Source organism: Borostomias antarcticus (genome assembly GCF_949987555.1).
Source record: "Borostomias antarcticus genome assembly, chromosome: 10".
Classification (NCBI taxonomy): Eukaryota; Metazoa; Chordata; class Actinopteri; order Stomiiformes; family Stomiidae; genus Borostomias; species Borostomias antarcticus.
The window spans coordinates 20254192-20271937 of NC_140243.1; the positions used below are offsets into that span (position 1 = coordinate 20254192).

The 17746-nt window shown below is 48.1% G+C and overlaps 2 protein-coding genes across 3 annotated transcripts; both read right to left on the reverse strand.

Moving 5' to 3' along the window:
- Positions 1–370: 370 nt before the first annotated feature.
- On the reverse strand, positions 371–7044 carry u2af2a (U2 small nuclear RNA auxiliary factor 2a). Of its 2 annotated transcripts, none has more exons than XM_084444821.1 (12): positions 6417–7044; positions 5856–5997; positions 4967–5005; positions 4387–4496; positions 3299–3450; positions 3001–3117; positions 2742–2880; positions 2474–2553; positions 1914–2036; positions 1468–1554; positions 698–952; positions 371–524 (listed from the first exon to the last, which is right to left on the reverse strand). In XM_084444821.1, the coding sequence occupies exons 1-12, from the start codon at positions 6463–6465 to the stop codon at positions 390–392; spliced, it is 1428 nt and encodes a 475-aa protein (XP_084300947.1). In that variant the 5' UTR covers positions 6466–7044; the 3' UTR covers positions 371–389. The 2 variants fall into 2 exon arrangements, with proteins under 2 accessions (XP_084300947.1, XP_084300946.1); XM_084444820.1 differs by having other exon boundaries at positions 6408–7044.
- A 3151-nt stretch (positions 7045–10195) lies between these two features.
- On the reverse strand, positions 10196–15395 carry LOC311314255 (coiled-coil domain-containing protein 106-like; the record flags this gene model as incomplete). Its single annotated transcript, XM_084444592.1, has 8 exons — positions 15274–15395; positions 14548–14626; positions 14280–14378; positions 13968–14183; positions 13278–13334; positions 12886–13128; positions 11659–11826; positions 10196–10653 (listed from the first exon to the last, which is right to left on the reverse strand). Exons 2-8 carry the CDS (start codon positions 14615–14617, stop codon positions 10196–10198), a joined length of 1311 nt encoding a protein of 436 aa, XP_084300718.1. The 5' UTR covers positions 14618–14626; positions 15274–15395.
- Positions 15396–17746: the final 2351 nt, after the last annotated feature.

Sequence of the window (17746 nt, forward strand, 5' to 3'; positions counted from 1 at the left end):
CAAACCTTAATTTTTGGCACCCCCCTCCCGCCCAAAATGACATCCCTTCCTCACAAAGTATAAAAATCATGTAACCCCTCCCCCCTACCTGTTTCTACACACAATTCTCAAAAATCGTCGTACCCCGAAACCCAAACCCCCCCCCCCCGCCCCCCCCCCCCCCTCAATTCCTAATTTCTCCACAGCCCGACCGTCAAACATCTCATATAGATCTGTACACAGAACAACTACCTCAACTTCGGAGAAGCCAGGTTACATTAACCATGACGCTCTCAGATCTGCTAAAAAGTTGTCTAAAGATTCAGGCTTAAGATCAATTAGGACCCCCCCACCCCCACCCCCACCCTCCCGATCCCACATCCACCCCCCATCTCGTCTTCCAGCCTCCTCTACCAGAAATCTCGGCGGTGGTAGGCGTCGGGGTCGCAGTACTTGGTCACCACCACCCGGTTGGCAAACTTCCTTCCTGTGAGCCCCTGCATGGCCTTCTGGGAGTCGAACACCGACATGAACTCCACAAAGATCTGCAGAGAGAGGAGGGAGGAGTGGAGCAGTGATGATGGAGATCGGACGGACGACTCGCACTACACCAGCAGCACACACACACCCTGTTCCACACACAAACACACACACCCCGTTCCACACACACACACCCCGTTCCACACACACACACACACACTCACACCCACACACTCACCTTGCCAGTCCCGGGGACCTCCAGGCCGTCAACGGGCCGGGGGATCTCGATGCTCTTGACCTGGCCGTACTTGCTGCACTCGTCCCGGACGTCCTCCACGATCTCCTCGTACTCCTCGTCGTCCAGCAGCTCCTCGGGGGCCACCATGTTCATGAGGCACAGCACCTCGGTGGGCAGGCCGCCCATCTGGTTCACAGAGCTGGTCATAAGACCGGGCACCTGCAGCGTCACCGGGGTCTGGTTGATACTCGTCTGCTCACGAGGACGGGGGAGAAGGGGAGGGGACAGGAGAGAAGGGGGAGGGGACGGGGGAGAAGAGACGGGGGAGGGGACAGGAGAGACGGGGGAGGGGGACGGTAGGAGTTAGACTAGTCTGCATGGGCACCTGTGATTCACTCACACAGCCTTCAGCTGACTTGTAGGCTAAAAGGAAAATGGAGCCATAAAAGGGTCGTACTAACCTCCTGATGGTCGTGAGGTTCAGAAGAGAGGAGGAAGAGAGCAGGGGGGGAAAAATGGAGGTTAGAATATGCTCCACATCAAAAAGTCAATAATAACAACAGGAATCAGTCCATAATAATAATAATAACAACAAACAACTGTTTATATTGTACAATAACCTTTATCCCCAGGCGCCACCCCCCACCGCTAAATCTGAGATGATTGGCAGGTTGTGAAGCAGCCACAGTACCAGGAATCCCCCCTCCCTGGTGACCCGCCCCTCCCTGGTGACCGCACCCCCCCCCACCCCCGTGACCCCCCCGTCTCACCAGGGTGGCGTTCTTGGAGCCCACGCTGGCCCGCTGCACCAGAAGCTTCTTGTCCCCCAGCTGCATGCCGTTCAGTCCAGCGATGGCCTGCAGAGAAGTTCACCAACACTCAAAACATGCTTCAACACTCCCCTCCACAACTCTCCCCTCCGCTTTACAACACTCCCCTCCGCTTTACATCACTCCCCTCCGCTTTACATCACTCCCCTCCGCTTTACATCACTCCCCTCCGCTTTACATCACTCCCCTCCGCTTTACATCACTCCCCTCCACTTTACAACACTCCCCCGCACTTTATAACTCTCCCCTGCACTCTACAACTCTCTCCTCCACTGTAGGAGGCGGAGCCAGGAATTCACTCAACCCAGAACCGTCAGCACACCGATGTGGCCTCAGTGCACTACAGCTGCTGTGGCGCGTGGTGAGTGGCGTGTTGAGGTGGTCACCTGGTCGTTGAGGTTGACGTCGACGTATTCACAGAAGGCGTATCCCTTGGACAGGCCAGTGGCGCTGTCCTTCACCAGGTTGAAGGCCTTGAGAGGGCCGAACGACGTCAGCAGCTCCTTCACCTGGGGAACAGAACAGAGGGTTGGGCACAGAGGAACAGCTGAGTGGGCAGTGTGTGTGTGTGTGTGCGCGAGAGAGTAGTCAAGTAAGTCAAATGTATTTATAAGGCACCTTTTAAAACCAAGGTTACAGGTTAGGCTGTACAATTAAATAATAACAAAAAATATAGGGAAACATACATTACCACCAGCAATATATTTAAAATAAATAAATAAAAAGTTACACAATTGGGATGAAAGAAATAAAAGACAAAAGAACAACATAAAGGATTTCAAGCTTGAGTGTGCACGCTTGAGTGTGCACGTTTAGATGGCATTGGCTATCTAAAGCCTGCTAGGCCCTAGGAGAAGCCCCAAAGCCAGTCCACTGGGATAGGGTGGTGTCTAATTGGCCACACTGGGCTGCAGGGTGACCTGGTCAGCAGCTGGTTAACACTGACCTGGTCATCGTTCAGGTAGTTGGGCAGCCCGCCGATGAAGAGCTTGTGAGCAGAGTCGGGCACCACGGTGGACACCACACCTGCGAAGGAGAGAACAGGTCAGCCATCAACACCGTCAAATGGACAGACAACAGACACGGACTGGGGTTAACCGTGAGGTGGAACCCAGGTAGAACACTGATCTGGTCAGGGATTGGTTGGGTTTTGAGGGGGCCAAGCTGATCCTAGGTGAGGGTCTATGGACGCGGTGAGCCGGTGGGGTCCGTACCGGGCACGTAGACACTGGGGTTCTCGCTCATGCCAGGGAGGGGCTGGTAGTCGTGGGGACGACGGATCTTCAGGCTCTGTCCCTGGAAGATGATGCCGTCGAACGCCATGGCCTGGGTGGTCTCGTCCACCGAGCGGAACTACGGAGGGCAACGCACACGCACAGTCTGGTTACATTCTGGTTCTTCGGTTCCTGGGGCAGCCAGGCAGGGTTTCTGGCCGGTCACCTGACCGGCGGTGCGTGCGGACGAGCGACTGACCTCCAGGAAGGCGAAGTTCTTGTCCTGGTTGATCTGCACGGCGAGGACGGGGTTGCCGGGGGCCTGAGTGAGTCCGCCCAGACGCATCTGAGCGTTGAAGAAATCCATCATGGACTCCTGCAGAGGAAGACGGAGACACAAACACAGAGAAGACAGTAGTCAAGCCATGTTCTGATGCACAAAAGACACTTAACACATACATACACTAAATAAATCTGCACAAATACATGTGACATGTTAGTGTTTATTGTGGGCTTCCGATTGTGTATTTGGTCTCCAGCGCCGGCGGGTTGCTGACCTCTGTGATGCCAAAGGGGATGTTTCCAACGTAGAGCCGGCGGGCCTGACGGGTCATCTGGCTGCCCACCACGGGCACGGGGGTGGGGGTCACGGCCAGGCCGTCGGGGGTCATGGTGGGAAGGAGCGCCGTGGCCGGGATCTGGCCCGCAGCTGGAACACATGGACGGGGTTCATTGAGACGTGCCATGTTGCCTTCTCACCTTTTACAGATTGTGTGTACGTCGCACGGCAGAGCTGGTCCATCCGGGCGGAAGGGAGAGGAGGCGCTGAGGGGGAGAGGAGGTGCTGAGGGGGAGAGGAGGTGCTGAGGGGGAGAGGAGTTGCTGAGAGGGAGAGGAGGTGCGGAGGGGAGATGAGGTGCGGAGGGGAGAGGAGGTGCGGAGGGGGAGAGGAGGTGCTGAAGGGGAGAGGAGGTGCTGAGGGGAGAGGAGAGGAGGTACGGAGGGGAGAGGAGGTACTGAGGGGACAGGAGGTGCTGAGGAGGTGCTGAGAGAGAGGAGGTGCTGAGGGGAGAGGAGAGGAGGTGCGGAGAGGAGGTGCGGAGCGGAGAGGAGGTGCGGAGGAGAGAGGAGGTGCGGAGGGGAGGGGAGAGGAGGTGCTGAGGGGAGAGGAGGTGCGGAGGGGAGAGGAGGTGCTGAGGAGAGAGGAGGTGCTGAGGGGAGAGGAGGTGCAGAAGGGAGAGGAGGTGCAGAGGGGAGAGGAGGTGCTGAGGGGAGAGGAGGTACGGAGGGGAGAGGACAGGCGGTGCTGAGGGGAGATGAGGTGCGGAGGGGAGAGGAGGTGCGGAGGGGAGAGGAGGTGCGGAGGGGAGAGGAGAGGAGGTGCTGAAGGGGACAGGAGAGGAGGTGCTGAGGGGAGAGGAGAGGAGGTGCTGAGGGGGAGAGGAGAGGAGGTGCTGAAGGGGAGAGGAGGTGCTGAGGGGGAGAGGAGGTGCTGAAGGGGAGAGGAGAGGAGGTGCTGAGGGGAGAGGAGAGGAGGTGCTGAGGGGAGAGGAGAGGAGGTGCTGAGGGGAGAGGAGAGGAGGTGCTGAGGGGAGAGGAGAGGAGGTGCTGAGGGGAGAGGAGGTGCGGAGGCGGGGCCTCTTACCCTGCATGGCTTTGTACTGCATGGGGGTGATGTGCTCAAACCCGGGCGGAGGGACGTCCCAGTACTTCTTCACCTTGTTCTTCTTCTTCTCGCGGTGCGCTGGGGAGCGGCTGAGGAGGAAGCAGAGGGACATCGAGCACACAGATAAACAAGTGAAACCAGAGAAGAAGAGAAATAGAAAGAGAGAGAGATAAATAGATAGGGCCAAGATAAACACGCATTCAGTTCTAATTCCCTGGGAGCTGGGCTCTCTAGACGACCCAGAGAAACACTGGTTACTTCCCGTTACTCTAAAATTAGAAACTCTTGTGTTATGAACCTTTTCGAATCGGCGCAAATCTTCAGAGGGGATATAAGTGTGGTGGTGCTCTTTCTACTCGAGCGTCATTTCCAGAGTAAGCTCATGAAACTTGATTTTGCGAATAACAAGGTACACACAACCTTGGATGGTAAAACCTTCCCAAACGACTGTCTGAAGAGTTAAGTCTACTGAGTGCAGAGTGCACGGAATCAAAGGAAGATCACTAGTGGAGTGATTGGATGATGCAGAAACAGGCTCTGTGTTAGTTTGCTGTATTACCTTACAGCAATCTCTTGGGGTGGGTTGATTGTTGGTGAGCTGAAATGACATTGGAAGGGGTTCAACATTTCACTCCAACCAAACATTGATGCTCATAAACAGTTCCACGCCATAGAATTAGATTCCAACCAATTCTTATCATGATTCTGTGGGCCATTCCGGGTAATTAAGTCATTGGACAAATCCAAACCAATCCCTACCTGTTCACCCTTAGCAGCATCCTGTAAGTGTAAGATGAGGCTGCTAGATATACAGGCATTAGCAACGCAGCAAACACTCACAGCCAATCAGAAGCTGAGCTGGGGCCATAAAGCTAAAACCTTTAAAATCCTTACAGCTCCAGGAGAAAAGTTAAGTGTTAGGGTCCGTTTGCATTGAATCAGACTGTCAGATCTAGCCTGTTCCACTGGGTAAAGACATTGTGCTCCAATGCCATCACTCAGTACTGGAGTGATATCAATGGTATGGAGATCAGTGCATGCATTAATGAGAACCACAAAACATTAACAGCACATGCAACAACTAAGATAGCGCTAGTGAAAGTCAATCCATATGTATCTGCATGCATCTACATGCATGAATTGCCAATTAAATTGAGTCGGAGATGGAAAATAGCAAAAGCTATAATCTAGCTAGTACAATGCATCTTCTCTCTAAGGAGACTAATGTATTTGTATGTTGTCCCTGAAATAAACTTAAGTCCAACTAAATAAAATAAAATAAATAAATCAGTGAAGAGGAACAGATGTGGCAGCAGGTGGGTTGGGGGTTAGGGCTTTGGTTGGAAGCGAAGCCTGCACACAGCTAATGCACTTGGGTAAAATGGCATTGCTCAACAACACTGTATGAAGAGTCCAGTACTGGCAAGTAGCTGAGTTTAGTGACAAACCTGCGTCTCGGTCTCCGCTCCTTGCTGTCGGCCCGGCGATCCCTGCTGCGTCTGTCCCGGTCCCGGCTTCTCCTCTTCCTCTCTCTGCTGCGGCTGCGAGAGGGGGAGCGGCGGTGGTGCCGGTTCTCCTTGTCTCTCTCCGCTGCGGGAAGGAACATAGATGGGAATGGTTGAGACGGATTCAAATCTAGCTAGCCAGCTAACGTTAAAAGGCAAAGGGAGGAGCAAAGCTATCTAATGTTAGCTAAGTAGTACTAGGCCTACATTCAAGAACAAGGAGTTTTTCCAACAAAATCACTTACACAATAGAGGTATAATATAATAAACTGTAAACTAGGCGCCGTCTTAAATGTAACCAAGTAGGCGGTTAACTAACCAAATGCGAGTCTAGGCTAGCTAGCTCTACGGATGCAGCCGCCGCATCCTAAAGTCTGGCCCGCGTTAGGCTGCTATCTTGCTATCTGGCTAACGGTACTACGCCGCTTCAATCTGGACGAGCGCGCCAGCTAGCACGCAATCCATTCACAACTAGATGAGTAGATAGATACATACATATAATACCTTGTTTGTTTTCAGACAGCTGTCTCTCGAATTCGTCAAAATCCGACATTTCCGTTATTTGTTAGCTTGCTAGCACACTAAAGCTAGCCTCGACCTGATCACGTCAAGCGTGGACTGGACGGGAAGGTAACGTTAGCACGGTGGCTAGCCTGCAAGCTAGCGAGAAAGTGAACGACACACTTGTTTAGTTGGATAGCTACCGAGCAAAATGCTCATTTAACAGATTAGCAAGGGATAAACTTGCCACCTGTTATGCAAACCGAGAAAGAACAACGTTAACTATGATAATATGGCCTTTGTTTGCACAGAGAGCAGACAAAAACATTGAACAAGAAAACGTGTCCGTGCGGGCTAGCTGGTTAGCCTGATAAAGCAGTCCGGGAGGTTGGGCCTGCTCTCGGAGAACCCAGTCGTGGTAGCCAACTAGCTAGCAGCTAGCTGACTAGCTAAATCGATTGATTAATAACTAGTTGGTAAGCAAAGTGTTCATCCAAAGGTCGCTACGCGGAACACCCAGGTGCCGTTGATGGCTTGGGTGATCCAAATGTATGTTTTCCAAATGATTTAACACGAGAACAAACGACAGCTGTGAATTCGGTGTGTCCGCTTCTTCCTCTCCGTCTACCAGGCAGCCTGTGACCCAGGAAACTCTTCCACGGTTGACCTTTCATTCTCCAATGAACGGAAGACATCATGCAACCATAATATTGACAATAATTCTATGGGGGTGAGAAAGCATTGGAAACAGTTTAATAATCATATAAGTAAGGCTATCTCTATCAAATCTAGTGTATACTCACTCAACAGTATTATGTATGTATTTATGTATGTATGTATGTATGTATATGTAAAAATATATTAAAATTGGAATGCATAGATATATGCATATATATATATATATGCATATATCTATGCATATATCTATATTTTAATATATTTTTTACATACATATATATATGCACATGACCAGAAATATTACTCTCCGCCCAGCATGTTCGCATAATAAAGTAAAGCCATTATTTTGTACGAAATCAAATGCTTTAATTGCATTTCAGTCTTTACAGAACTGGTATAATCAACAACACATTTTCTGTTTTCAGTGACACATACAGCTTACTCGCTCATATATATTGGCTACTACTCGTGATTCTTAAAGAGAAATTAAAATATTAAACTTTTTTAAAATGCTGTGTGCAGGCTTGAATCTGCAACTTCATCAAGTTGTACTGTGTTCATTACAGGATTGTTGCTCAAAAGGCGAACAAAAGACTCTGACCCGTATTAAGCATGCTGAATGTGATGTGAGTTCAGCAGATCTGTAAATATTGAGACATTTCCCTGCATGTTAAAGTGAGGTGACTAAGACATGTTGTGAGGGGTAACCTTTCACACAATTGCCTAGTTTGAACAGTCAGGGGATCGCACTGGTTATCTGTACCATTATACAATATAAACACAATATAACACAATCATACACAATAACCAATTATCCTGGTCTTATTCAATTGATTTAAATAACAATTTGTCAAAATCCAAGGATGTAAAGAGCTCATTTCACATGCATTGGTGAGAACTAGGCCTAAAAGCAGGTGGCCGACAAACCACCTTGTGAATGTTGATAAAAATCTACACTGAACAATTTGTAAATAAAACGACGCTCTTTAAAACATCTTTGTCAGATCCAAGCATTCACATAATAGAAGAGTAAGCAAAATTCTGAGCACATTGTGTACATAACTGTACAAAACATACTTACAGTATAATAAAAAATAAGAAACATACTGTGACTTTCTTGTACAGTACAAAGGGAATATAATATTACACAGCACTACACCTCAGACTCGGTGTCTCGGTGACATGTTATAACTTCTGGTGCAAGAAAAAATGTGTATCATCATGGTACAACAGATAAGCCTTTTAGTAGCACGTTTTCCACAATTGTTCCCATCTTCTATCCAAAGCAAACAGTAGCAGCTAGCTCTGTCATTATGAAGCAAACAGTAGCAGCTAGCTCTGTCATTATGAAGCAAACAACGCAGGAAAGCAAGCATTTCCTGTTTACTCTTAATTGCATTTGGACAACACCGTGGGGTAACTCTGATATATTCAGTTTGTAGTGGAGCCAGTTTCCTTTAAGGGATTCCTCTACTTCTTTCAGCCTGAACCAAGAAAAGAAAATAATGCAATTGACTGGAGGATTCAACCCTGACCAGAGGATTCAAACCTGACCAGGCGGATTCAAACCTGACCAGAGTCAGATGATTCATACCTGACCAGAGTCAGATGATTCAAACCTGACCAGGAGGATTCAAACCTGACCGGGTCAGAGTGTAAAAGGGTCAGATTACTGTCACATTCCACATTCTTCCTATACTTAGATTTGTTTGTATATCGGCATAAATAATTGATGAGGGCGTACAATAAGACAAAATAATATATGAAAAGGAATGATATCCAAGCTTTCTATAAATAAATATGATCTATATTTGTTCTGCAGAGTGTGTTGTGGAGTGCAACACCATTTGCACACGAAGACAGTGTGTTGTGGAGTGCCACACTATATGAAGACACAAAGGGTGAAACTTTAAACTTCAAAAGCACAAAAAAGATAATTTCACTTCAAATACTCAGCAACCTTTTCCAAAATAGTATCAACTGCATCACTATCAATACTGCCTTTACCAATATTTAGAAATCCCCAGCAGAAACCCTTCATGCATGGTGCTCGATGAGAGCTATGGAAATAACTCTGCTGCAGTATGAGTACAGTAATAAGGTCTCTTTAAATGCAAGCTCCATCTGCTGTTGAGAAAATAAGCTTTAGCTTAGTGTAAAAATTGCACTTAAACTCGGTTTAAAATAAGGAATGCCATGGGTCATGACCCTGGCTTTTAAACTAGTGAGGGCTACTTAAATTCAGGCTGTTGTTGGCTTCATGGCTGGTTTTCTTAGCCTGGTACGACCATTCCGTTCTCGCGAGCTCACATTCTGTTTCACTTACGCAGAACGGTCTGGCCGCTGCCTCCTCCAGAGCGATTATCCCAAAATCCAGACCATATCGGGCCAATCAGGGACTGCGTTTTACCTGCTGTTCCGTACCACAGTGGAAAGCAGACCCTGATTGGTTCTTATCCCTGCCGCTCGCTAAACAAACATGGCGGCTTCCAAAGCAACGAGTGGTAACGTTAACGTTAGAAGAATAAACGCAGCTATAAGTGCAGTTATTGCAGAAATAGACTTAATCACAACACTTAAACAAGAACAAGAGTATGCACTAGCAGAGTTTCTCGGTGGAAAAGACTGTTTGCCGTTCTTCCGACTGGATTTGGCAAAAGTTTGCTGAACGCTGATTGGCTGAAGGTGTTTGTCTGTCAAGGCAAGTACCCCCGCCCACGAAATCGCTCTCTATGGGGCGAAGGCCAGACCGATATTGCGGAGCGAAGCAGTGAGCTCGCGAGATCGGGATGGTCATACCAGGCTAGGTTTTCTAACACTCTAGTTGGGGTCTGATTCAGAATAAAATCTCTAGCCAATCATTTCATAAGTTTGGAGAGGGGAAACCAGCGGTGGCGTGGACTAAGGGCCCGTGTTTGATCATCCCCTACATAGCCAACACTTTCAAACAAACACACATATCCTTGTCCTTCCACAACATTCTGAACCTCATGAGCATGTCACTCAGCCACGGGAGGATTTGAAGTGAAAAAAAGGTTCCTCCTCTTGGTCCCCATGGAGCTGGCACTCCCAGCCTGGTCACAGTGACACGGTGACGGCCCGGATCACCGTACCTGGGAGCTGAGCAGGTTGGCCTCAGCGGGACGCCCGCCCCCCACCCGCTGTAGCGTCAGTCCTGGGGAGACAGTGAGGACCGCGGCCCCCGCCCTGAACACCTCCCCCTGCCCCACGCTCTCCTGAACCTGAACCTGTCTGAACCTGTAGGAGATGGGGAGCAGCAGGTTGTTCTTCTTCAGCGCCTGCACCCTGCTCAGCGTTTCCTCGTCCAGGGCCACGTAGCAGCGCCGGGCGTAGTCCAGCAGCTTCTCCTTGGACGGGTCAAACTCCCCCACCTCCGCCACCTTCTCCGGGGCCACCAGCAGCAGCTCGGCGATGGGCGTGGTGGAGGCCACGGTGTTCCGGTCAACCCCGTGGATCTGGAAGGCCTTGGACATGTTCTTCAGACGCTGGTAGGTCAGCAGGATCTTCTTATAGCGGAACAGGACCCCAGCGGCGTCTTTCACTGCAGAACAGGAGAGGGCGGGGTTAAGAGGTCGGTCAGGAGGTCTTTGGACGGGGTAACAGGGGGTAAATGAACGCGATGTGAGTGACTACAGTACATAGCTTTCATATCATGTCATATTCCTTGTGTGCATTCTGAACTCGCTAGATCTGCTTTTGTCCATGATGCTCCTCATACCTGGAATTCTCTACAACAGACTCTAAAGCTTGAGGTTCTTCCTTCAGTCACAGAGTTTCAATCCTTGGCTCTTGGCATTTTTACTTTGGCCTGTAATTGTTTTTAATAATAATAATAATAATTATTATTATTATTACTAGGGATGCACCGATGCATTGTGGACTGCCATCGGCCCATCGGCAAAATAAAATGACATTCACCGATGGTAGTGGCCGGTGTTATGTCGCAACAATTACTGCTTTTTTTTGTTGCAAAACGTAGCCTACCAAGCTGCAGATTCGGAGAAGATCCGTGACGTAACGCCACAAACGCATGTGTAGTTTGCTTTCAAATTAAAGTGAAATAAAAATGTCGGCTGTGTGGGGATATTTCACCATCTCAGACAAAGATATGCACTATGCAACTTGTAAAACTTGTTCAAGTGACATTTCAAGAGGAGGTACTACAGCCAAGGATTTTAACAGATCAAATCTAACTGGCCATTTGAAAAGCAGGCATAATTTCTTTGTTTCCCTGGCACAAAAGGGGGAATAAAAATAAAATAAAATAAACATCGGCATCAGCTGGATTCTTATTTTAAACATCGGCATCGGCCCAGACCTTTGCAATCAGTGCATTCCTAATTATTACTATTGTATATTGTATTTGTTCTGTTGTTATTTGTGTATCTGTGTGAACTCGTCAAAAATGTAAATGAGGGAACCCTCAGTACTTTACGAGTATAAATAAAGGTTTGAAATGAAAATATTGGCTAGTGCTTCTCGAAGGGGAGTCAGGAGGGTTTCTAGAAGAGTGAGAGTGAAAGGAAGCTATCGGAGCGTCCCTCACCCCTCTGCCGCTCCCTGGGAGCCTGGAACATCCGTCTCCTCTTCAGCGGGTGCGTGTTGCTGTTCATGCCCTCTGACATCACTTCCTCCCCCTGTATCATCTCCTCCTCGTTCATGTAGTTGTCCTGCTCCAGGAAGTCCTCAGCCCCTCCCAGGAGGGAGAGGGAATCTGGGCCGCGAATACGAGGGCATAACGTTAAAAATGTCTTTCCAGTCAGCGACCAGACCCACTGAGACAAGCGGAACAGAATAGCAAAATGTACTTTCTTTTTTTCCCACCTTTTTCCCCCATTATCAAAGTCTTCAGAGATTACATGACATGATTACATAACACATGATGCACACAATCCTATTACATAAATGGGACCTATGCCCACCCCCTCATTGCTCTCTGTAAAGCGCATTGTGTTGCCTCTGTGTATGAAATATACTATACTAAGTAAAGTTTGATTTACCATACATACATACACGCACGCACACAAACATACACACACACACACACAGTACATACGTACACACCAAGGTTATTATAGTTAACGAAAACTAACTAAAAAACGAAAACTAGGTGTGAAAAAACATTTTAGTTAACTGAAATAAAAATAAAAACTAGACTTTACAAAAAAACGATAACTAACTAAAACTGTATTGTGTGTTTACAAAACTAACTAAAATAAACTAAAATTATTGAGAAAATGTCCTTAGTTTTAGTCTTTTTCATTTCATACATAAGCCTAGTATTTTGGGTGGATATGAAATCTATACTCCATTTTCTTTAGCTGTGCCCCTGCGCAGAAGTAACCTGACGTGCGCCAGATGGTTTGTTTCACACGGAGTGAAACAACGTGAGAAAAGATGGTCTCACGAGGCTAGCGCAGAAGAAAAAAAACTGAAACTGATACTGAAACTAATAAAAACTAAACTAAAACTAAGCATTTTCAAAAAAATTAAAACTAAACTAAACTAGCAAACCTGCTTTAAAACTAATCAAAACTAAACTGAAATTGAAAACAAAAAGTTAAAACGATATAAAAATAAAAACTAATGAAAAAAGCAAAACTATTATAACCTTGGTACACACACACACACACACACACATACATACATACATACACACACACACACACACACACACACACACACACACACACACACACACACACACACACACACACACACATACACATAAATACACACACACACACACATAGTTTATTGTCTGAGTGGTTACCTGGTCCTGCGCTGCTGTGCGCCGTCATGTCGTTCATGATCTGTCTGCTGCCCGACCCCCCGCCACTCCCATGGGCCTGGAGCAGCGCCTGGGACGCCCCCGGGCTGAACATGGCGCTCATGGAGGCGATCTGACTGGCTATCGGGCTGGGGGCGTGGTTCTTGGGAGGCGTCATGGAAGCCGGGCCGGGTCTTCGTTGGAATAGCTGACGCGAGACCAAGTGCTGCGAGTCGGATTTCTGCTCTGAAAGGGTGGAAACCCACAAGATGGACGACAGGGGCGATGAGGCGAGACGCGATAGTGACAGCAATGTAAACCAAGTATGCGCATTAACTGAGTGCACTCACGAAAACAAGGGCCAGGCAGGGTCAGGGGGACATAGCTGTCCTTACCTGCGGGACGGTCCGTCTCTCTCCTGCCCCTCCAGGAAAAACGCCTCGACTCATAACCTGTAGGAGGAGAGGAAGGAAGACAGATACCTAAACACCCGTTGGCTGTATATATATATATATACAGTTGAAAATTAGCTTTAAGCTAATACCGACATATTTATAGTCATGTTTTTAATGTGTGCTGTTGACATATTTATAGTCATGTTTTTAATGTACGCTGTTGATTACTATGTACTGTACAGGTTCTAGCCCCGGCTCTCCCCACCTCCACCCCCAGGCTCACCTCCACCCCCAGACTCACCTCCACCCCCAGACTCACCTCCACCCCCAGGCTCACCTCCACCCCCAGACTCACCTCCACCCCCAGACTCACCTCCACCCCCAGGCTCACCTCCACCCCCAGACTCACCTCCACCCCCAGACTCACCTCCACCCCCAGGCTCACCTCCACCCCCAGGCTCACATCCACCTCCACCCCCAGACTCACCTCCACCCCCAGGCTCACCTCCACCCCCAGACTCACCTCCACCCCCAGACTCACCTCCACCCCCAGGCTCACCTCCACCCCCAGACTCACCTCCACCCCCAGGCTCACCTCCACCCCCAGGCTCACCTCCACCCCCAGACTCACCTCCACCCCCAGGATCACCTCCACACACAGGCTCTCCCCACCTCCACCCCCAGACTCACCGTTGCTGTACTGGCTCTGACCCGATCCCTGGGTCTTGGTGGAGAAGATGAAGCGGTCTAGCTGGCACCGGAGGAAGTCCCTCTCCTCCTCCAGGTCCTCGATCCGTTTCTGCAGCCACGAGTTCTTCTCCAGGGAGATCTGCAGCTGCGTCCGCAGGTTGGTGATGAGCAGGTAGGAGCTGCTCACCGCAGGGGGGCCTGCCGGGGGAGGGGACTCTGAGGAGGGCGCGGGAGAGGTCAGGGGTTAGAGATCAATGCAAATACGGGGAGGCTGGAAAATAAAGAAGCGTTTGTTCGGATTTTGACATTCACCGTCAAAGCTTTGTTCATTCTGGTTGAAAAAGCCTTGCTGTTCATAGTTGTTCTCCTCATAGGGGATTGAGATTTCATAAGCGTCCTCGTTCTTGGGAGCTGGAGAGGAGAGAACAGTACAATTAAAAAATTCAGGCAGCATACCGCATGCATTCCCATCCTTATAAATGCAAGTAAAGAGTAATACACATTTAGGCATGTAAGACAATTCTAAAAGACACTGACAAAGATATGCTAGGTGGTGTCTCCTGGCTGTAAGGCATCTTACTCTGCAAGTGGTGTGAACTCGAGTGGTTCTTGGCTGTGGGTGTAGTGTCGTTCATATTTCCGTCTTCCATCTCTGTAATCTGCAATGGTCAAAATGAGGATATTTGTTTAGGTGTCTTCAAAACGGCACAGGATAGATACTAAATGACATTGGGGTGTGGACAACATGCAAGTTGCCAGAGACAGCTGCGTTCAGAGAATGAGACTTATGGGAATCTAGGGTAGGCATCTTGATACTTGTTGAGGGAAGTGTGGAAACTTTCATGCACGCAAAATATCATAATAGTTTAGACGATTGTAACTGGCTAGCAGTGTGTGGTTGGCGATGTCTTGGGTCAACTGTACGAAGCCTGTGTTAATCCAGCCACTAAAATAAAGCTTTGCAAAGCAAGTGCGATTTGATGCAATTGTCAGAAACTGACATCTAATAACCACTGCTAAAGTTACTTAACAGAATGCAGAGAAAATTCACCAGGTAGCTCGGGTGGCATAACGTTAGCTAGTTATAATCGACGTTTTTTATGACACGTTAGCCAGCTACTAGCTAACACAACTGCATACCCCTCTAGCTGGCTAAGATAGCTGCTAACAAGCTAACGTTAGCTAGCTAGATTAACTAGCTAGCTAACGTTAGCTAATACCAAAGACGAATACTCTGTGTACGTTACTGCCGTCACTCATAACTCTACATCAAGATTCCCTCGCACACAATCAATGGTACACGCACCGTTATACAGTCGTAATAACACAGTCGTTCACTTGTAGTACGTTAACGTTAGCAATCTGTCATATTGTGCCTCTGTAATGTATCTGCTAGCTTGCTAACAATAACAATTATCGCGTTTTTTCATGCTAGACTGCCCCAACGTAATTTCCGGTTACAATAAAAGCTAAGGGATCCTCTCAATTTAACTAAACCGGGGGGGAAGCAATACGGTCCCTAAAGTACCTGAGCACAGGTTTTGTATATTATTTCAAATGAAATCCCATGTTTTTTAATGTGACATGAATATATTTGAAACACGCGAGGAAATGATACAAGGCAAACGTAAACTTTGACATTGAAATGTAGTTTACACACTCAGATATCAGAAATAACAGAATCTGGTTTGACAAGTTTCTCCAGTTTGCCTAAGCAACCAAGCCCTTCTCACTACTGGCTACTACTGTCTACATACTAGCGTCCGTTGAGGCGAGGTGTCAGGTTAACAAAGAGAACTGGATACCGGAAAATATATTGGACTATGATCAGACAAACATAAAAACAGGCCACAGAGACAGAGGGTACCAAACAAAACATCGGGCGTAAGTACTGTTCTACACTTATGCTAAATTATAAAGCTGGTAGCTACTATTTATCTTGCTGTTATGCACTGTTTAGAGGCAGGTGTGGCACAGGTGTTTGCCTTTGAATTAGAATCAACCCGCTCTCTTGCTAAATTGACTATGTATTAAATGTACTCTTTGAATTAGTTATATACTTTGCCATACAATGTATGAATATAAAAAAATATTTAAAATGTTTTGGTTAATATAGCCGAATACTGTAGATTGCTGACACTATTGTTTGTGTAACAATGCCCTCATCTAGAGTGAGTCCCCTAGCTTGGTTGCTTTTGTGAGTAGGCTACTTGGTGTGTATGTGTGTGTGTGTGTGTGGGTGTGGGGGGGGGGGGGGTTGGAAGAGGACAGCTGTAAGCCGTATGAATTCATAAACAAACTTAACTATGTAACAGTGCATAATGGTGAATGCAGTGATACAGTCATGATGTGTGAAGAGCGTGAAGAAAGAGCAAAAGATACTAACATTATACATTACATACAGCGTTATACTCATTCTCCCACCCTCCCTCCATCAGCCGAGGTCAGAGCCCACCATGGTGGTGAAGTACGACGGGCTGTCCCACTGTAAGCTGGCCCTGGTGTTCGCCGTGCTGATGGACCTGCTTGGGGTCACAGCGCTGCTGCTGGGTGTGTTCGCCCCCCTGGAGATCAAGGGCCGGGACTTCGGGGACCTGCTGGTGTACTCGGGGGCCCTGCTGGTGCTGCTGTCGCTAGGCGGCTGGGTCATGTGGTACAGCGGGAACATCGAGGGCTTGACCTCCAGGAAGGAGCTAGGCGGAAGGGTGGGAGGAGCCGTGGACAAGCTGGCCTACTCCCTCAGCCGCAGGATACGGCTTCCCAGGAGTCACAGCAGCCCCTGAGGTCAGGGAGTGAGGGGGGGGGGGCACGCACTGGATTCGCATGAGAGGGGGGGGAGAGCATGGATGTGTGTTAAAAGAACTGTGTACGGCGTTGGCAGATGGCCGCCCGTTCTTTCTCGCCCAGCACATGAAGCCGAAGTTACGATTTCTACTTCCTGTAGCCCAACTCACATGCGCAGTCGTGTTTTTCTGTCCCGTTTTCCCATAGACCAGCGTGGCGCTGTCACACCCATGGGAAAAGAAACAGCGGTAAACTCTCACACTTGGTGGCTTCTAAATAAAAACGGATCCCATGGTTTAAAACTTGATCATTAAAAGAGTTGTTTTTGACTTTGAGTGTTACCCAGAAAAATGTTTGTTTCTTTCTCCAGCCGTTTCATTCCCTGTGTATGTCGATGGGAAAAAAGTCATTTTGGGCCCAAATGTGTAACGTGACTTGCAATACCGAGAGTGGACACTACTCCAAATGCCTTCACAGGCCAGAGGTCTTCTCAGGGGCTTGGGGGAGGTCAGCTGAAGACATCACCAAACTGTACTAACCCAGGACCAGAGGTTGCCATTGTTGGCCTTTCCTATGGTAGAAGAGATTCATTCACGTGACAGGAACGATGTTACTCTCAGTAATGTGTGGCTCCACACAGGCTAACAAGAGCCCTCAGGGAGATTCAGCGCTGCACGCTGCCTCAAATGATTCAGACCTGTAACTGGCATGGAAGACATCTTGTAAAAGCACCATGCCTGTAGTATTGCTTGGCGTTGTAGGTCTGTTTTTTTTCTTTGTGACTTTCTTGTAATAAACTGCTCTATAAACTTATAATAGTAGCATGTTTTGGGGTTATGGTTAACAGTAATTGCACTTCTAAATGACACGTTTAATTTGAAAACAGATTTTAATTAAAATATTTATATTTACAAAAGTTTCTCTTGGATCATGGTCAATAGATTGATGTACAGTAGATTGTCTTTGCATAGAAGGGGACACAGTCCACCAAGGTT